Source organism: Lepidochelys olivacea, assembly GCF_965140295.1.
Source record: "Lepidochelys olivacea isolate rLepOli2 genome assembly, chromosome: 6".
In the NCBI taxonomy this organism is placed as follows: domain Eukaryota; kingdom Metazoa; phylum Chordata; order Testudines; family Cheloniidae; genus Lepidochelys; species Lepidochelys olivacea.
The window spans coordinates 102,412,575-102,434,538 of record NC_140416.1 but is presented as its reverse complement, the minus strand read 5'-3'; the positions used below and the strand labels follow the sequence as shown (position 1 = coordinate 102,434,538).

General features: G+C 39.4%; 1 protein-coding gene across 1 annotated transcript in view; it reads left to right on the top strand.

Annotated features, from left to right (window-relative positions):
- Positions 1-19,027, top strand: part of ATG2B (autophagy related 2B) — a 79,651-nt gene extending 60,624 nt beyond the window's left edge. Inside the window, exons 32-42 of the mRNA XM_084632623.1 lie at positions 216-324; positions 2,407-2,601; positions 3,216-3,317; positions 4,972-5,050; positions 10,202-10,409; positions 11,487-11,556; positions 12,278-12,360; positions 14,127-14,248; positions 14,399-14,553; positions 16,208-16,357; positions 17,783-19,027. Of these exons, the coding sequence (XP_084488749.1) occupies positions 216-324; positions 2,407-2,601; positions 3,216-3,317; positions 4,972-5,050; positions 10,202-10,409; positions 11,487-11,556; positions 12,278-12,360; positions 14,127-14,248; positions 14,399-14,553; positions 16,208-16,357; positions 17,783-18,013 (1,504 nt within the window). The 3' untranslated portion in view covers positions 18,014-19,027. The remainder of the gene's footprint in view (positions 1-215; positions 325-2,406; positions 2,602-3,215; positions 3,318-4,971; positions 5,051-10,201; positions 10,410-11,486; positions 11,557-12,277; positions 12,361-14,126; positions 14,249-14,398; positions 14,554-16,207; positions 16,358-17,782) is intronic.
- The last annotated feature ends 2,937 nt before the right edge of the window (positions 19,028-21,964 follow it).

Here is a 21,964-nt window from a genome sequence, read left to right as displayed (position 1 = left end):
AGTGCCTCAAGCTCTGCATAACTATTACAGTGAAAATGAGAGAAATATTTTTAGTTTACATTAATACAGCAATTTTTCAGTGTTCCTTTTCTTTTTTTAACCAAAAAAATATTTAGTAAAACCCAATAAAATATGTATGTTTGTGTGGTTAGAGATGGTATGGGCCGACTTTCAATTTAAACTCAGAAAAAATACTTCTTTTCTCCCATTTCTAGTAGTCCTCATAGTTCTCCTTCTCACACACCAACAAGACATGGACGTAGTACGACATATGGGGGAAGAGGAAGGAACCCAGACTTCTTAATGGAAATACAGTTAAGCAAGGTGAGATAATAACAGAAAAATCTGCAGACACGAGAGCATATATAATATATATTCTAAAGACTTTATAAACCCTAATGATGAGCTCTTGACTCCATGAAGCCAGAAAGCTTACCAGTAAAAATGAGCATTAATCTTACTTAGATGCAGAAGTCCATTAACATAGTTATGCTGAGTGATGGACTTAGAATTTCTTTACCAAATGAGTTTGCAGGGCTGCATGGTTGTCATAGTGCAACTTTGTTTGTTTAGCAACCATATTTGAAATGAGGGAAGCTGAACAGTTATTAAAATATTTGCTTTTAATCCTTAAAGTATTTTTATTTTGACAGAATCCTTTTTTCCCCACCACTTTTGCTATCCTTATCATGGTAAAACTTTCCTTTCCGTTTACTCAAAATTGAAATTGCTATTATGAAGACATTGTTGTAGAAATTTCCCTCAGAATTAACTGTGAGATGTCTGGGGTTACTCCGTAACTTGATATTCAGTAATATTTGGTCACCTCATGGCATCATTAATACCATTTGCCACAACAGTCTATTACTGCTATAACCAAATTATGCTAATTTACATTTAATTTAGTTATTTTTAATGATATACTCAGCTTTAGTATGGAACTTAGAAAGGTGAATGTGAGCCTATTAAAATATCATTAGCAAACAGCTACTGGTTAAGCAAATTTAAAGTAAATAGATGGATATTTTTTAAAATAGCCAGAACCATTTTTCCTTTTTTCACTCTTACAATGTTTTGGAAAGTCTCTTGAGCATGAAAGCTCTTATGTAAAACCAAATTATTTCTATTCTTCAAATTCCTTGTACATTTTGTATTGCTTAAAGTAATTCAGCCCATTAACTGTTAATGTGAAGCAAAATGTGTGATGATTTTCTATTTTATCCTTTTCTGAAGACCTATTGCCATGGTAAAAGGAGGGAAAAAGAAAAGTTAAAGATTCCACATGAATATTTCAGTGATTCTGTCAAAGTGTAATGGCTCCCTCTATGTTGTTGCGGATGCTTTACATATATACTAACAGCATATTAAGGTTTTCCTCTCTCTAGTGCAGTGTAAGGATATAAATCAGTTGCTATGCTGATGCAAAGATATTTATCTGAAAATAATGGGGTCATAGTGTGAAAAACATAAGGATTCTGAACAGTGCTCAGATGTCAAATAACCTGACTTAGAAGTTGACAATTTGATGATATCTTCATGGCCAACGTTCACAATATTATTACAAATATCATGGATTGGGCCACTTTTAAATATTTTCACAATCATGATCTATCTGCAGGCAACCTCAGGAATTTGGGCTCAGCTGCCTGCAGTTTCCTTGCTGGTCATCAGAGGTCACTGTCCCATTTGCTGTGCTTGCAGTCCTAATCTACACTAAATAGTAGAGCGGGGAGGTTGCTGGAGTGTGTAAGGGGGAAAGGAGGAGGATGTCTTGAGGATTAACGGGCCATAGGAGTGGAGGAGAGGAATAAGTGGGGGTTGCTGGAGAGAAGCACTGTGCGAAGGGGAGGCTGCCATCAGGCAAGGGGGAAACAGGATTAGTGAAGTGTTGCGGGGGGATAATGGCTGGAGTAATGGAGGGATTGGGTGTATGTACACAGGGAAGTAAGAGACGAGAAAGTTGCTGGAAGAGGTTGACGGGATCAGGAGCATGAGTTTCCTGGTATGGGGCAGAAGCAGAACATCACTGGAGACCACATGGGGAACAGGCAGTCCGTGAGGAAAATGCCACCCTAGGACTGAGAGGAAAATAAAAGTCTGTGGCAGGATGAATAGGTGGAAAACACCTCTTCTCTCTCCCTCTCTTTTTGTGTTTGTATATTCCATTTGCTTCAGGTTGAATCTTCATCCTAAAACATGAATGTGCAAAGCAGGGTCGGGAGGCTTTTCTGTTAAGAGTGCAGACATCAGACCCCCAAACCCCATCATTTATTTATTTATTTTAAAATCTCATGATTGTAAAGCCCGATCCATGATTTTTAAAGTCCTAGATTTATCAGTACTGTTATATTGTAAAGACTTGTATGCATTAAACCTTAATATCCCCTTTTGCCTTTCTGTTCCAAGGTGAAATTCCAGCATGAGGTATACCCTCCAGGAGGGCTGGAATGCGAATCCAGTCTGTTGGAGCAGCCAGTGTCCCGGCAGGTTTTTATTGTTCAAGACCTTGAGATCAGAGATCGCTTGGCTACATCACAGATGAATAAATTTCTCTATCTCTACTGTAGTAAGGAGATGCCCAGAAAAGCACATTCTAATATGGTAAGGTTGTGAAACGTATTCATAGCATATTATAGTTTTAATTTTGAGAATGGTGTGGGTTCCTTGATATTGCAGAAGAGCAAGTATGAGATCATGGAATGTTGTAATAGCATAAGCTTTATGTCAATGTAGGATATTTTCTTAATTTCTTGTGGGTAGAGTTTGGTATAAAAGGTCATCTCAAATAATAATCTTTCTATCCTGTTTTTCAAGGTTATAGCAATTTTAAAATAGATCTAACACACACATGCTTACTTAAGTTGTACTGTGTCTTCAGTTTTGAGTATGCATCACTTTGTGTGTGTACACTTCGCATTTCAGCTTCGTATGGAGGCATATACACCTAGTATATTCATGTCAGAGGCTTTGGAGACCTGTTTCATTTGTAGCTTTCCTTTTCCGGTGAACTTTCAGACATACATCAATCCATGATAAGTTACTCATCCCATGTTAGCTATATAATTGGCAAATTGAGATATGTTACAAGGATAGAAGTTGTAATCATTTCAAAGTATGAATGAAAGGTGAACACTTTTCATTGGTCAATGTTTTCGGTTTGGGTTTTTGTATTTTTAACGTATTGAGTTTGTCTTTGTCTCATTCTTGTTCTGCAGCTAACAGTTAAAGCATTACATGTCCGTCCAGAGTCTGGCAGATCACCACAGGAGTGTTGTTTACGTGTATCACTAATGCCACTTCGCCTCAATATCGACCAGGTTGGTGATGCTAGAGACACTGTCCATTAGATGAAGCATCATTGTGCCATTTGGATTGTGCCAATGTACACTCTCTAAATGCTTGTTTGGCGAAATTTAATATGAGTACTATTATAACCTTTACACTCATAACCTCTGAATACACATTTTATGGAATTCTTTTGTGGGTTTGATTGCCTTCTGTTATGTAAGTTTGGATTCCCTGCAGCTATACATATATCTTCTTGTACATTTGCCTATGTCCGTCTTATATGAAAAATCGCTTTTAACAATTGAGCTTGTCTAGTGCTCATCCAACACAGTGACTAGACTTTTTAATTTAAAGACTAGTAATATCTGCAGAAATGCTATGCTCTCAAAGATTGCACTTCATTCATTGAGACTTCTGAAAAATTCTGTGACTTTTGAAACAGTGAATTTTTAAAGACCTGAGTACACTTGCGCTTTGGCAACACTTGTATAGCTTTGTCACCCCAGTAAATTGTCATTGACTTGAAAGTAAGTCCAATAATTTTGAATTCTAATGTGAAGAAGACAAGTCAATAATATTTTAGTTAGAAGCACATGACATGGTAAGACGGCAGTACCACAAGCTCTTTGCCATTTGTTACTCTTAACACCTATTTGGAACATTAATGGCAGAGAGCACTGAAAAGAGATGTAAGAAATTAGTTCTATCAGGAAGTTTTTTATTTGTTTAGTATCCACTGTGTGTGAGGCCTCCCAAACCCAGAAGTTCTAAAAGTTTAAAAGTGTAATGACTTGGTTTTGGTAGAAATGAGCAATATGACTTTGAAATTCTCTCCTTGACCTTGACTGATTTCCGCCGACTATGGAGAGGGAGAGTTTCAGAAGTACATATGACATTTAGGTGTCTACCTTCCATTGGCTTTCAGTGAATGTTAAACACGTAACTTGCTGCCATTTGTGCCTCTTAAATTCCTCCCTGCCATAGTCTGTAATAATTTCATACTATATCCACCAAGAACAGAAATATAGCATGGAAGTGCTGCCATCTACCAGCCAAGAAAATTCCCCATTTGAAACATTCCTATACCATGTTTTTAGCTTTGCCCAGTACATGATGTCCACTTTTTCAGCCACTGGAGAATGAACCACATTCTGCCTTGTGTTCCCTGGAGGAAAGGGCCTCCGCATTGGCTTTGGGGCCCCCAATAATGACCTCCTCGACTCTTTAGTAGTTCAGTTCCAATGGATCCATGCTAACAGGTTCCCCTCTAGCTACGCAGAAGAGGCCAAAGGAAAAGTAATATAGTCCTAGACTGTATTCTGTGAGGGTTGGTGCAGGGACCATGCATGTCCCCCACCCTCTGAAGGGTCCCGGGAAAGGGATTGGGACAGTACCGCAAAAGCAGCTGCGCCACGTGCTGTGCAATCCAAGGGCAAGTCCCACATTTCTGCCTATGGCTCTCCATTGTACAATATAGGTCAGTGTATTGTTTGGTTTAGGTTGCAACTGAAAAAAGGACTTGAGCTCTGGATGCTAAAATGTATCCTCTTGTTCCTTTGATTGATGTACAAGTCCCCACGGAAACATAACATCCAGGATTGTGGATGGTTTCTTCAGAGAACTCTAGATTGAGGTGATTTGTTTCCTTTCCTTCAATGTGATTGCATTATTTCTTTATTTTAGGATGCCTTGTTTTTCCTGAAGGATTTTTTCACTAGCCTTTCTACAGACGTGGAAGTCTTAATGACTCCGGATCCGGAAGGTACTATTATTGGTGTAGTAAGCTGGAAATACATACTCTACCCCCTCTCCCTCTTTCTTTCTCTGTCTCTCTCTCGTGTGTGTGTGTGTGTGTGTGTGTGTGTGCGCGCGTGCGCACTTGCATGTACACTATTACATGTCATTTATTTATTAAGCCCAAAGCTTTCAGAAGAGTTCTCTAATTTTGTGTTGTTCGTCGAGTAGATACAGAGCTGTATTCCAGTTAGGTGTATGCACGCTCAGCGTGCTGGAGTTAGAGATGTTTGCCTACCAGTACGCATAGAGGGTTGTGTTTGTGCCTCATGGCTGTGGCCCCTCTCCTGGCTATATGAGCTGTTCTCCATTGGTGCTGAGAAAGAGGTCTCATAAGACCAATTGGGACTGCTCCAGGTTGCGGGACGACACCTCTGCCTCCCCCAGAAAAGGTGCGAACCGGATTGGGACTGAATCCAGTGTGCAGGATGGTACGGGTACCTCTGGACCCTTCTCTGGTACTGAGTGGAACGGGTGGAAACTCTGGGTCTGGCCTCCATTCAGTCCAGTACTGATGGCTGAGGTGCTGGTCCCAATTATGTCCACGTCATCCACGAACCAGGCAGCAACAGATCTCCTCTGTCTTTCAGTCCTGCCCTTACCGTTAGCCAGAGGTGCGCCACCTATAGCTCCTCCGATGGAGCCAGCCGCTGAACCCTTGTGTCTGTTGGCACCACATCCAGTTGCTCCCCTCCCCGTGAAGCCAGTACTGGAATCAGTACAGGGGACCTCAACACCAGGACCCTCTTTGGCTTCCCTGCCTTCAGCACCACAAAGGCTCCCATGGTGGCTTTCATCATCCTTGATGTCAATGCACTCAGGTGCTCCAGTATCGCTGTTTGTGCCAGGACTGATTCTGCCTGTGGCGCTGGCATGCTCGGTACTGACAGGACTGCCTTCACTGGGGGCACTGATTCCTGCCTCTTTCTGGGCGATGGATGAATCGAGCTACCTATTGACTCTCTCGGGCATCGCTCCTCCCATGTTCCCAAGGTCACAGGGCTCTTCTGATTCCGAGTCGGGATTGTCATCTTCCCATTCCACATCCCCTGACAACCTCTGAGGTCTGCCAATGGACCAGTATGGTTCCCAGGATTGGCATGTACCCCGAAGCTGGGACATAGGGCCCAGGCCCTATTGGCCACCAATGCCCTACCCATATAAGGCATCTCCTTGGCCATAATAGTTGGAAATAACAGAGCTCAGCAGGGTAGGCACAGGCACCGGCTTCCTTTGGGCCCTGGGGGTGCTCAACCCCTGGCTCCACCACAGACCCCACCCCTTCTCCCAGGTCCCCACCCCCTCCCTGCTTCTTCTGCCCCAGCTCCACCCCTGCCCTGCCTCTTCCTGCCCAGTTCTGCCACCACCTCTGAGCACGTCCTGTCCCACTCCCTCCCCCCAGCGCCTCCTGCACACCATGGAAGAGCTGATCGCGGTGGGCAGGAGGTGTTGGGAGGGGGCAGGAGGAGCTGATCAGCGGGGCTGCCTGCAGGTGGGAGGCGCTGGAGGGGGGAGCTGGCTGCCTGTGTGTGCTAAGCACCCACTAATTTTTTTCTGTGGGTGCTCCAGCAATATTCAGCGGCTATCCAACAAGTCCTGCTCAACAATAGGAAGTCCTCCACTAGGATGGCCTACTTAGCAAAGTGGAAGAGGTACTCACTGTGGTCCTGGGCTCATGAAACACAAGTGACAGGGGCTTCCATCCAGGACATCTTCGCGTACCTCCTACATCTTCAGAAATTTTGCCTTGTGCTCAGTTTTCTGAGAGTGCATTTGGCAACTATATCTGTGTTTCATCCCCCTGGAAGTCATTTTTTTCCAATGCCATGGTGAGGAGATTTCTGAAAGGGCTTATCCTCTTGCATCCTCTGGTCTGAGATTCAGTTCCCTTGTGGGACCTAAACACGGTTCTGGCAGCTCTGATGGACCCTCCATTTGAGCCCCTTGTGTCCTGTCTGCTGCCCCTCCTCTCTTAGAAAACCACGTTCCTGATAGCCATCACTTCTTCAAGGAGGGTGTGAGAGTTGCAGGCGCTAATGGCTGAACCTCCTTACATTCAGTTCTCTAAGGACAAGTTAACGCTGCAACCACACCCAAAGGTTTTATCCAAGGTGGTCTCTCAGTTTTTTCTGAATCAGGCAGTGTATTTACCTGTGCTTTTCCCTAAGCTGCACTCTTCCTCAGAAGAACAGCGCCTCCGTGCTCTGGATGTCAGGTGATGTCTAGCCTTTTATCTAGACTGTCCTAAGCCATTTTGTGATTCACCTGACCTGTTCGTACCATATGCGGACTGCATGAAGGGGCAAGTGGTCTCTGCCCAGACCATCTCTAGATTGATAACATCCTATATCAAAACTAAGTATGAGATAGCTTCGGCTACACCTCCACCGTGGCTATGGGCTCACTCTGCGAGAACGCAAGTGACAGCAATAGTGTTCCTCCGTGATGTTTCCATACAGGACATTTGCATGGCAGCCATGTGGTCTTCCATATGTACGTTTAAGAACTATTATGCTACTACTGTATCTTACAGAGTGGATGTAGGCCTCCGAAGAGTGGTTTTAAAGTCCCTATTTCTTAGACTCGGAGCCCCGCCTCCAGATTGGGGTACTGCTTGTGAGCCACCTAAGTGGAAAGCACATCTGCATCTACTCGAAGAAGAAATTATTACTTACTGTAACTGTGTTTCTTTGAGTTGTGATTCAGGTATGTATTCCGTGGTCCACCCTCCATCCCCTTTGCATTGGAGTCTCCTTCTGTGGGTTTTCGGTTGGAAGGAACTGAGGGGCATTGGGGCAGCGCTGCCTCATATAGCCAGAGGAAGCGCAAGCACCACCCCTCTATGGGTACTGCTAGGAAAAGTCTCTGGCTCCAGTGTGCTGGGAATGCACACACCTAAGTGGAATACACATCTGCATCACATCTCGAAGAACCACAGTTACAGTTCCTTCATCAGTTTTTGGGTACCCACATAGGTCCTCAGCACCTCTGAAGACCAATCACAAGATATCTCTCAAGTTGGGCACCCAAAAATTGAAGTATACGAGTGAAAGCTTCTGAAAAGTTGTGAGCGTATATGTGTAAAGTGTTGGAGCTATGGATAAACAAAACAAATGATTTTTCTCCTTCTCTGTTAAAGGGTATGTATAGTTACTAATTTAAAGTTAAATGCAGCTCTTGCAGAAGGAATCATATCCTATATTTATATGCAAGTAGTAAAATGTTAGTATTAAGTTAAAGTAGTATTTCCATTCAACTGTCATTGTAAACCTGGCCAAAAATGAGAGAATAAGATTTTTTTTAATTAAGTATTATTCTCCCTTTGACTATATTGTATTCTCTTCTGTGTATGTAAACAATTTTAGATCACCTACTTTCCTTGGTGCAACTTGCAGAAATATACAGGCTGTGTAATTCTCAGCAGGGTTTCTGGTAAAATTCCATGAATGCTTTTGCCAGCCTACAAATGCTTAGAAATCGCAAAGTTTACTTGAAATTCTGAAAATTTTACTCAGTCTATCAACAAGAGGAGCTTGTTACCATAAATCTTTACTCCTGACTTTTTTTTAATGATTTATTTGTTAGCTTTAGCTACCTATAGAACTATTTATAACTTTACATATTGGGAGCATTTTACAAATATGGCTATTCTTGTGAAAATCCAGTTTGTTCTTTGAGTGCTTGTTCACGCTGATCCCAATCAGGTGTGCGCACGCCGCGTGCACAGTTGTCAGAAAGTTTTCTCTTAGCTCCCGTCAGGTCGGCTGTGAAACCCCCTGGAGTGACGCCTTCATGGCGCTCAATATATGACCCTGCCGACCTGACCCCCCCTTCAGTTCCTTCTTATCGTCCATGATGGCCACTGGAACAGTGCTCACTTGCTCAGCAAGTGCTCCCTTAGCGTTCTTCTATCAGTTATAGTTAGTGTTACAGTAATTTAGTATAGATAGTTAGTTTAGATAGTAGGTTGAGAGCAGGGGTCTCTCCCCAATCCCTAACCTCTCTCTGGCTCTGGGGCATGCCATGAGCCCAAACCTTTAAGCCCTGCAGTGCTTGTAAAAAGCCTGTTCCCATCAGTGACCCCCATGACTCTTGTCTAAAGTGTCTGGGGGGAAGCGCACCAAATGGAAAGGTGCAAAATCTGCAGGGGTTTTTGGCAAGAACCAAAAAGGAGCGTGATTTCCCACTAAAGCAACTGTGAATGGAATCCACTCTCCGCCCACAGCCGGCTGCGGACCACCGAGACCCGGCACTGGGCACATCCGTACGGAGTGCTCTGGCATCCATACGCAACACAGTGCTGAGGAAGGACTCTACCACAAGAGACCCTCGGCACTGGCGCTCCCCGGCTCCATACCCAAAGATAGCGGCCAAGCACCGCTTGACTTCTCCTGTGCCGCACAAGAGCAAGGGTACAAGCCTCATCAGCTGCATTCCTGGCCCAGATCCCGATACAAGAGATCTGCAGGGCAGCAGCTTGGTCATCGGTGCATATGTTTACCTCTCACTATACTATCACCCAACACGCCAGAGATGATGCAGCATTCAGCAGGGTGGTGCTCCAATCAGTGATTCCTTAACTCTGACACAACCTCCAGGGTAGAGCTTGGGAGTCACCTGATTGGAATGGACGTGAACAAGCACTTGAAGAAATAAAAACGGTTACTCACCTTCTCATTCTTCGAGATGTATTGTTCATGTCCATTCCAATACCCACCCTCCTTCCCCTCTGTTGGAGTAGCTTGCAAGAAGGACCTGAAGGAGGGTCGGGTTGGGTCGGCAGGGTCATATATTGAGTGCCATGAAGTGCCACTCCAGGGGTCTCCACAGCCGACCCAATGTGAGCTGCTAAGGGAAAACTTTCCGATGACCACGTTCACAGGGCGCGCACACCTGATTGGAATCAATGTGAACAGCATATCTTGAAGAACAACAGTTACGAGAAGGTGAGTAACCGCTTTTTATACACCACAGTGCGTTTAACTGTAACAGCATGGATTTGTTTCATTAGACTAAAAAAAAAAAAAGAAAAGAAAACACTTATTTAACAGGCTGTTTGAAATTACTGTGAAAGACTATGAATTATTTGTTTACTGTATGTAAATTTTTATTATCTCAGTTAAAAAGTCTCCTGGTGCTGATGTAACCTGTAGTTTGCCCAAGCATGTCAGCAGCTTCAAGGACCCAAGCCCAGTCATTTCTTTCTCAGTACACAAGCAAACAAGCCAAAATGATAGTGTTGATTCTGTGGATATGGTTAATGGAGAGGACCATCATTTTTCACATGAAGAGATCACATCGTTCAGCGATCAACCAGTCTTTTTCAGGTAAATTTTGGTTGCAGGATTTCCAGAGGGGTACACGTATTCCACCATTTTAACTGCTTTTTATAAAATATGGCATTACAATAATTTCTGTGCAGCCTCAATGGGCATGATCTTTTTCCTCCAGAGCTTAAATATAATACTATGATGTATCATTGAAAAATAAACATTTCTTGAATTTCCTGTTAGCTTTTTCAAACTCTCACATGCATATGAAGAAAATGAAATTCAATAAAAGCTCTGATACATCACCGTAGATGAGCAAGGTGTGTTACCAAGAAATAGAATGACTGGTCCCTGCACTCAAGAGCTGAGTCTAAATTAAAATTAACGCAATCAAGGATGACGGTGAATTAAGGGAGGGTCTGGATGTTATGGGAGAGAAGAGGGTTACAATAGTAAAATATCATGAGATGAGCTTTAAAGTAGTTTTGCCCTAAAAAGTGACTGAAGAAATTGCACCTTCTTATTCAACAGTTCTGCCTTATGTATTCAGTTATAACTACTTATAACGATTAACTTTTCACTTTTGTTAGCACAGCAGAACCAAGCTGTGGGAGAGTGAGCTAGATTCTGTCCCAGCACATGCATCACCAACAGAATGGTTAACTACATTCCGATTGCTGGGCCAAATTCTGCTCTCATTTTCATGTGTGCAAAGCCACTGAAAACAGTAGAGTTGCACCAGTGTAACTAAGGGCAGAATTGGCCCTTGGAAAGGATTGTGCTGATACAGTATTGAGAAGGAATACATCTTGTCTTTCTGATCTCAAGATTAATTTGCTGGGCTGATAGTTAGAAAAAGATTATACAAACTTTTACAATAAGCAGATTTGATCTTGAAGTCATTGAAACGGTGAACATGGAACCCCACTTTTTATGCTCCCTTTTTGGAGTAGAACAACAGTCTAAGGTGCGCTATACTGATATATGCCTTACAAAAAAACTGAAGAGAATCGTATTATAATGTGACATGCGCTTATTTGTGATTCATACTTTGGTTTTCCTTTTGAATGGCTTCATTTATTTCCTGTTTCAGTTTCTCTCACTGTAATAAATTGTTTCCTTTGTATATTTCAGAGAATTTCGATTTATATCAGAAGTTCCAATACGTCTTGATTACCATGGCAAACATGTCTCAATGGATCAGGTTTGTTTACAACACAGAGACTATCTGATAAAACTGATGTTTTGTGTTTTCTTTCCATGAACAAAACTATCCTTTGAGCTACCTTCCCATCTGCAGTGTAGTCTTGAAAATTCTCAAGTATTACTTATTTAAACTTTCAGTGGAACTAAATAACATGGAACTGTTACGTGAGAACAATGGGGTAGATCCTTGGGTCTGGTTCACCATTATTCAGCACAGGAAGTTGTAGGACTGGGGACAAAGGAGACTGGCGTTAAGCCACTTTTGTGTACCTTCTTCCCTGAATCCTGGGGTTGGTTGGGTGTTGAATGCCAGCCACTCTCACCCAGCAGGAGTGGCCCTCAAGGGACCATGCCAACATCTGAGGGTGCATGAAGTGCACTAGAGCTCCAGCTAAGCCATTGGGTGCACCCCTTGACACACCGCCATACTGCTGGAGAGGCCTGTGCCATCCAAAGATTTCCCTTACACCAGTTTGCTAAGTTTGTATTGTGGCTTCTTTATCCAAAGCACCTTGTGTCAGTTTTAATCTGGCATAGTTCAAAATGCTGTAATAAAATAAATTTATGGGTTACGGGGGTAGGTTTTATTTCCATGTATGCAATTTAAAATATATTCAATAAAATTTGCATTTGATCCAAGGTTCTCAAGTATTTATTTCCCAACTTCAGATTGTGTATTGCAGATAGACTTTTAGATTAATCAAGTATTTAATTTTCAGGGTACATTAGCTGGGATTTTGATTGGTCTTGCACAATTAAACTGCTCAGAGTTAAAGTTGAAGAGACTTTGCTATCGACATGGGTGAGTTTACAAAATTTTAATATGATTTTTTTTCTGGAAATTGGATGTGGACGTTGCAAGTAATGGGGTATACCAAGCAAAAAGCAACATCTCATATTAAGCATATTTAAAATTCCGAGCACATTGCAATGATTTTTATAAGGAGAAACTTCATTTTTAATGCACTTGAACTGTTTGATTATAGACATTTGTGCTGTGAATGGGGTGAAAACTAGGGCAGAGAATTGTCTAATATGGCTCCAATTCAGGAAAGCATCTCTGTTCAAAACAACTCTTAACCGTGTACTGAACTTGACCATAAAATCTTAAAATTAAACATATACTCAAGTTCTTTCCTGATTCAGAGCCTATGGGAATAACATGAAGCTGTACTGCTGCTTTATCAATTTTCCCCATAAGTTTTCTTCCACTAACATACTCCAGAATGCAATTGTAGATTGTTTTTTTTTTTTACGGGGGAGAGCAGAAAGATCAAATACCTCAGTTCGCCAGGGCTAAGTGAGTATGGCATTTGAGCCTTCACTTTTCCTCTTATTTTAGTGTTTAAATGTCTTTTCTTGTTCTCATTCACTGGAAAACACATCCCTCAAGCCATGGAATCATAGCATTGGAAGGGACCTTGAGAGGTCATCTAGTCCATTCCCCTGCCCTTATGGCAGGACTAAGTATTATCTAGACCATTTCTGACAAGTGTTTATCTAACCTGCTCTTAAAAATCTCCAGTGATGGAGATTCCACAACCTCCTAGGCAATTTATTCCAGTGCTTAACCACCCTGAAAGTTAGGAAGTTTTTCCTCATGTCCAACCTAAACCTCCCTTGCTACAATTTAAGCACATTGCTTCTTGTTCTATCCTCGGAGGTTAAGAAAAACAATTTTTCTCCCACCTACTTGTAACAACCTTTTACATACTTGAAAACTGTTATCATGTCCCCTCTAGGACTTCTCTTTTCCAGACTAAACAAACCCGATTTTTTCAGTTTTCCCTCATAGGTCATGTTTTCTCGACCTTTAATCATTTTTGTCACTCTTCTCTGGACTCTCTCCAATTTGTCCACATCTTTCCTGAAATGTGGCACCCAGAACTGGACACAATATTCCAGTTGAGGCCTAATCAGCACAGAGTAGAGCGGAAGAATTACTTCTCTTGTCTTGTTTACAACACTCCTGCTAATACATCCCAGAACGATGTTCGCTTTTTTTGCAATAGCGTTATACTGTTGACTCCTATTTAGCTTGTGTCCACTATGACCCCCCAGATCCCTTTCCGCAGTACTCCTTCCTAGGCAGTCATTTCCCATTTTGTATGTGTACATCTGATTGTTCCTTCCTAAATGGAGTACTTTGCATTTGTCCTTATTGAATTTCATCCTATTTACTTCAGACCATTTCTCCAGTTTGTTCAGATCATTTTGAATTTTAATCCTATACTCCAAAGAACTTGCAATCCCTCCCAGCTTGGTATCACCCGCAAACTTTATAAGAGTACTCTCTATGCCATTATCTAAACCATTGATAAAGATATTGAACAGAACCGGACCCATAACTGATCCCTGTGGGACCCCACTCGTTGTCCTTCCAGCATGACTGTGAACCACTGATAACTACTGTCTGGGAACGGTTTTCTAACCAGTTTTGCATCTACCTTATAGTACCTCCATCTAGGTTGCATTTCCCTCGTTTTTTTTAATGAGGTCATGCAAGACAGTACCAAAGCTTTAATTATCATTGCTTTCCATAAGTACTAATAACTCTGTCTGTTACAGTTTGTTAGGTGTGGATAAGCTATTCTCTTATGCCATCGCTGAATGGCTTAATGACATAAAGAAAAACCAGCTACCAGGAATCCTAGGAGGAGTAGGGCCTATGCATTCATTAGTGCAATTAGGTGAGTTCAGTTCTGTTACTGTTCTAATACATATCACCCTGGTCTGCATGTAGCAATAGCAGATAGTCTGCATGTAGCATTTAGCAGCTTTTCAAGGTATAAAGATTTATATAACAAGTTATGTGTTTTGCATTCTGGCTGTAATTTCAGTTCAAGGTCTGAAGGACTTAGTATGGTTACCAATAGAACAGTACCGAAAGGATGGTCGTATTGTAAGAGGCTTTCAAAGAGGAGCAGCTTCCTTTGGTACTTCCACTGCAATGGCAGCTTTAGAGCTAACAAACAGAATGGTTCAAACCATACAGGTACATTTTACATTATGTCTGAGGTTAGACAAGAGAACAAGTTTTTTAGTAATAATTATTACAGTAGTCCCCAAAGGCCCCACTGTGGATCAGGGCCTCACAGTGATGGGTGCTGTACAAAAATGGAAAACAGATGGTCTCTACCCAGCGGGCTTATTTGTTTTCACTTGAAACACTTGCAATATGGAAACATTGACAGCAAATAAATCAGGGTAGATAAAGATCACGCTTTAAAAAATTAAAAATAAATTTTTAATTTCTATTATGATTTGTAATGTATATGCTAGTTTTTTTACCATCCTCCTCCCATTTTATCATCTTTAATTGTGAAAGTGGATATTTTGTCCTTGTTAGTAGAATTACATATTTTAGATTTCACAGAGGAATTTTTTTCCACTAAGAAGTTTTATTTTTAAAATGCTCATCCGTGCTGAGAGAGACAAGCCCAGGGGCTCATTCCTTCTGTGAGATCAGCACAAAATTGTAAGCAAACAGCCTGTGCTGTGTTTGCAACCAACACTCCCTTCTGATCTGTTGCACATCCAAGAGTCAGAAAAGCCAAAATGCTTGGACAAAGCTGTACTCCTCCATTAGGATTTGTAGTTTTGAAATCAGTGGGACTTGTGCTCTTGAATCACTCACATGCTTTTGAAAATCCCAGTTAAGGCACCTAAATATGGGTTTAGAAGCCTAGCTTTAGGCTCCTACTTCTGAAAATTTTGACCTGTGTATATAAAAAGTTCACACTAACTTTATTAATGTTTTCAAACTTGGAATAACTTTCTGCTGTTAACATTGAAGTAATTTTGTTTTTAAATGAAAATAGTTCTATGCACTAAGAGAAAAGAGTTTATTAAAATTACAATTTTAGCCCCTGAAGCTGCAAATACTTCCTGTGCACATTTTTAACTTTATGCATATGAGATTTCCCATTGAAGTCAATGGCATTATTCATATGATTAAAGATACATACCTGCTTGTGTGTTTTAGGAACAGAGCCTTAATTTTCAATTTTCAGCTACTGCCATTTTGTAAAATTCAAATAAAATATAAACCTTATCAGTAGCGACAATTAAAAAGCAGCATTTATAATTTAGTTTATTATAACATAATTTAAAATTGCAGTGTCATAAATTTTCAAGATAGTTTTACAAAGCCCGAACCTGATTTAAATCAATGATTTTTTTTAAGTTATTTAAATTATCATTTAAGTCAGTGATTAAAATCACCTTGATTTAAAATCATTCCACTGTGAAGCAAAATTAAAAAGGAGTTTTAATGTTATGGTATCGCTGTACATTGAGACAGAGGGAAGGAGGAGAAATTATGTTAGTTCTGATGACTCCTGTGGTGGTTCAGTGTGTAAAAGTGATGAGACTGTTTTACTAATATGTAATGTAGAGTGTAATATAAACCCTCTGAGGCCATATTTGTCTGCCCTTTTTAAACTCATATTTAATACATAGCCTGTATTGTGGTAACAACTGATAGAGGGAGGAATGCATGTAAAATGCATATTCATATCTTTAAAAAAAAAACAAGAACGTACGTGATGGATTATCATTGTAATTTTGTAAATCGGGTTGGTTAGGTATGTGATCAAATGCTATATTAAGAATGTATTAATTTATTTTTCATTTGAACTGATCACTAGGCAGCTGCAGAAACTGCTTATGACATGGTCTCCCCAGGTCCTAGTTGTATGGAGACAAAAAAGGTCAAACGATTCTCTCGGCATCGCTTAGCTCATCAGCCAGTAGACCTACGGGAAGGTGTGGCCAAAGCATACAGTGTGGTAAAAGAGGTATGCACAAATGCTGTTATTTTTGACCAAAGTGCAATTAAACCTTGTTAAAGCAAAATATGAAATATGTAAGATGGTATTAAAAAGTTCTTATTTTGAAATTTCAGCTGGAGGGAAATATCAGATAATTTGAAACATACAATCTAATTCAGTAGACCAAACTCTATAAAAGCGTCACATGTAGGGAAAATCTGAGAAGCAAAATTAGGCCAAGGCACCTTCCAAACAAGATGAATTATAACCTGAGTCAATAGAAAATCTGTGTTCTACAAATTTGCATTCATGGAATCATAAAAATGTGGGCTGAAAGAGACCTCAACAGGTCATCTACTCTTTTATCCTGAGCTGAGGCAGGATTATGTATACCTAGACCATCCCTGACAGGTGTTTGTCTAACCTGTTCTTAGAAATCTCCAATGATGAGGATTCCACAGCCTCAGTACGTAACTTGTTCCCATGTTTAACTATCCTTATAGTTAGAAAGCTTTTCCCAATATCCAACCTAATCTCCCTTGATATTGTTTTGCTGATTTGTCCTAGTGAATATCAACAACCTTAGAAGGACGTAGCAGTTATTCTTATCTTTTGGCATCTAACACTATCTAAAATTAAATTTCAGGCATTTATGATTTAAGCAGCAGCCTGTGCATGAAATGAGTGAAATTTGTCTTTCTCTACCATAGCAGTATGTTAAAAAGTTGAATTATTATCTGTGTTGTAGTTAGTTGTATTGTGGTTCAGTTATTTGTTTCATCTCTTGTGTGTTAGTAAAAATGTCCATCTTTTTTTTTTTTTTATTCTGGTCATTATTTGGGGTGACATTTGTGTGATAACAATAGTTGGAGGACAGGTGAGTCTAACTGAGGTGAGGAAGTTTCAGTGAATTCCATCATTTTGGAATAGCCCAAACCTGCTTGCTCCACAGCCCAAGAAGTTCCCCCAAGCAATTATATTAAATCAGTCTTCCTATGTTTATCAGATTTTAATAAGAAAAATATCAAAACAATCACATTAAACTTGTCTAGTTACCGTAAAGTGTTGATGTAATACACACACACAGTTTTCTGCTGAGCAAGGACTTGTCTACACAATGGGTAATGCACTCCATGGGGTTTTGAGTTCTAAAGCACACTAATGTGTTGCATGTTACTTGCCCCTTGTAGACTCTGCTGGCGCACTTTAACATAGTGCTGTTGAAAACAATTCTACATTAAAGTGCACTAGGGAACCATTAGTGCACAACAGCAGAGTCTACACAGACCAATTTATGTGCAGCATGTTAGTGTGCTTTAGAAATCACACTCCCATAGAATGCATTACCCCACCATGCTGACAAGCCCTAACTGAAGTTGTCCATAAAATTAGAAAAGGATGGATTTTCTTCTTAGGTAACTGGTTTTTTGTTTTTTTTCTCAATTTCCCAAGGGAATTACAGACACTGCCCAGACCATATATGAAACTGCTGCTCGAGAGCATGAGAACAGAGGGGTAACGGGAGCAGTAGGAGGAGTCCTCCGCCAAATTCCACCAGCTGTGGTGAAACCTCTCATTGTCGCAACAGAGGCAACCTCAAATGTTTTAGGTGGAATGAGAAACCAAATCCGTCCGGATGTGCGTCAAGAAGAGTCACAGAAATGGCGCCTTGGGGAGGATTGATAGTTTAAATATGACTCAGCAAGAGAATAACTATGCTGGAAATACATAACATTATGTCCCAGTGGCAGCTTTAGATGGAACTCATTTCATTTCATTGTGTTCATCTCAGGAACGAGGAGGTTTTTCAAACAATTTAATATCAAAACATCCAACCAAAAAGTTCAGAAGTGAAAAGCAAATTGGTACTTGCTTGTGGACATGCTGCGTGTTACCAATACATTTGGTAGCTAGTGTCAAACATAGTGGAGCATTTGCTGCCAAGTCAGAAACATGCTTGCTGTATTTCAGTTACCATATTTTTCTTGGTTCATTTGATTTGCCATTAGAATCAGCAGCCCCTTTGTGACACTGTGTGTATTTTAAAAGTTTTCTTGAGCATGCTCAAAGAACTGTCTTCGATAAAGGGTTCCATAGATGCTCTTCAGTAACTAAATAGTAAGAATTTTGTTTTGGACATCAGACATGGAAACCATATGAAAAGAAGTCAGACAGAATGTTATAATTTTATGGGTCATGAGCATTGTTTTTAGTGTGGCACTTACAACAAGGACAGTCTCTTGGTAACTGTTCAGCAATTACACTGTGTCCATATGCTTGTGAACAATAATTGTCCCTCCTAAATATCAAATTCCTTCTTCTGTGGGTTTTTGAAGAACCTGAATGTTGCAGACATGTTCTGTTGTGTTGCACTTTAAAGGATATGGCCTGTATATTGTGCTTTTTTTATAGTGTGAATAAACAGTAATGTGCATTATCCTTTATGATTTAGAAACTTATGCCAATTTTTGAAAGGGACAACGTTTGATGAAAATTTTAAGGGAAGAAAAACAAAATGCAATGTGTCTTGCTTTGTTTAAACTGCCTATTAAATGAAAAATACTAGTTTCTTTGTCTTCTGATCTACTGTTGCCTATCATGAAATAACTATATTTTAAAAATAAAGCAGTTACAGAACTGATGTAGGTAAGGGGTAAGCAGAGTACAAAAATACAATTTCATAATTTAGTTTAAAATTCTATGCAGAATATATTTTAATAATCTTCCCTTTATTTAAAGGTTATATTGTTACAAACTTGTTTTTGCCATTCTCACAACATGGTATATTTCAAACTCCTATTATACAATTTTGATTAACTGAATGTCATGAGCAGCAATTCAGCTCCTGCTTTATTATTATTATTTTATTTTAAAACAAAATGTTACTTACAAACAAGGTCTTGGTTTTAAAAATGGCACATTTTACTGCTGGGTTTGTTAGATATACTAGAATCCACTTAATTGGGGTACCCCTGTCACTGGCTGGTTGTATCAATTAGGCATCTTGTCACAGCTGAGAGGAGATGCCATTTATCTTCCACCCCCCCAAAAAAGCTGAAGATTTAATGACATGAACTATTGTCTGTTGGGGTTTGTTTTGGGGGTTGGGTTTATTTTTTTCCTTGTCTAATTATTTGGTAATTTCTATATTAAAAGATCAGAGGGGAGCATTTCACACATGGGTAAATGCATCATAATCACTTGACGCCACTTGAATGAATCCTTGTAAGTGGAATTATGTTATAAGTAGTATACTGTAGCTGCAGTCATTACCATTTGCTACTATTAGGCTAGTATACCAATATATCAGCCATGCTGGTAAAGATCCTTCCAAGTTAATTGGCATATACTATAATAGACAACGTAGATCTGTCTATTTATCATATATATAAACTATTTTTAACAGTTGAATTTAAAGAAATGGCTGTTTATTTTTACTTCATTTACAGATTCCCCACAATCAAAGTGTACAGGGAGATGCCCTTAGAATACATTATTTCTACATAGATCCACACTGTCAAGGTATAATATTATATTTTTATAAGCTCTCTTTTTTATTAAGTCTCTTAATAGTTCAAATTTTCAAACGTCACTTTTCACTATTTGTGCTGTTTACTGCTTGCAACTTATTTAACCTGCTCAATAAAACTGATCTGTTTATGGCTAGCTTCTTGGTTCTCATAGGCTAGAAGAATTTTGTTTAGGTTGCAAAAGTTGAACAGAAAGGTTTACATTTAAATTAAAAAAATAAATAAATTCAACCTTTAAACTAGGTCACTGTCTTAAAATGTGTTGCAGATGTGCATACCCTATGTTCTTAATCAAAAAATTATATAGGGTATAGAACAAGGGATTCACCAAATGTGCTGTTTGTTACTATAAGTGTGTGTGGGGGGCACTTTACAAAATACACAGGATAAGGTTTAACTAAAACTTTGATTATAGTGGGTGATACATCTGTGTATATGTAATTTGCACACGAACTTGCAAATCTAGTGCTGTATATCTCCATTAGCATGATGAGATTTGTGATAAGGTTATTGTACTTGAGCTCTTCACTGTAACAAACTCTGTTATAGTTATTAACATTTTTCATAACTCCAAATGAGTTTAATCAGATCTGAACACACTGTATAATGTGTAGATGTGTAAATAACATACACAATTCTATTTTGCTTTCTTCCCTGTACACATTCACAAAGGTGTAAATACTGACCGATGCTACTTTTAATACTGCTTAGTTTGATGCTATCCAGGGAGACAGGCTCAAAGCTATCATTTTGATTTTCTTAAGCATCTTGGCTCTTAACAGTATAGTGGCAAGTGCCCTGGAAGTACCTGGTCTAGAGATCACTTCCATCATTCTTAAAAATTTCTTCGTAAACATCTCTTCTGTGACTAAGAGGAGCCTATAACTGGCTCCATTTAGAAGCAGCTTCCATTTCCTTTCAGGTATTAGTTGGCGGCTGTTAAACTGCAGAGCAGAACACAATTTTAATAATACAGTATACCCAGTACTTACATGCACATAGATTAGGGACATGTAGTCATGTCGCCAATGGCTACATACTTGGTGGATGTGAGTGTTTAATTTTTTTCATCACTAAAAAATCAGTTACAGTGGGGATTTTTTTTTGTTTGTTTTTTTTGCATCTATTATTTGCTATTGTACAGTTTATCAATGTTTAATGTCACTGGTGAGATGGGTTTTTTTGATAAAGCAAAATGCTATTTAATAGCAGGATGACATCAACAAGCTAAATTCCTTTTTTACTGGAGTTGATCCCGACACCTGAAAATGTGATACCTAAACTTTAAGTACATTCAAATGTTTTTTGGGTATTTTGTTTTTGTTTTGTTTGTTGTAAAATAACAGTGAAATCCAGCAGTTAATTTAGATTAAATATATATTCCTAACTATCCCAGCTCTCACAGCAATACAAGGTTTTTCAACAGATGTATATATTAAATCATTTTGCACCCATCTTTTCATCTAGTCCCATCCATTTCCAGCCTTCACGATGTATGCTTCTCTCAACTATTTTAACTTGCTATGAATCTGGTTTACAAATTTAAAAAAAAGCTATTAATTCCGGTTACTACATAAATATTAATCATGTATTTACACTGGATTTCCTTAAAAACAAACAAACACCCTAATGTAGCTCAGACAGAAAAGGAACTGTGTGTATATGTATGTGTATATTTTTTACATGTTTGCTGGTAAAGTAGTTTTGTGGCATTATTTGTATATAATTTGTTAGTGTAAAGACAGTAGAATCTTATGAAGTTAAAAACCACTCGTGAAAGGAATTAAAATATTTAATCTTCCTTTATTTTGCTTAAAGTACTTGTGCCCTCCATATATATATATTTGAGAACTATTTTTAGATCATAACTTATCTGCACCAATCTTGATGTATATTTTAGTATATTAAAATGGTAAAAGCCTCATACAAATAGGCTGTTCTGTTCAATATACTTAATGGAAAAAGCTGTGGATTGGTATCAATACTTAATAAACATCTTACTCTGCCTCAAGTCAGTTTTCTAATCCTAATGTGTAAATTTAATATAGAAAATGACCTCTCTTTTAAAAAAAGCAGAAGTAACTATGAGCCTTTCACCTGACTT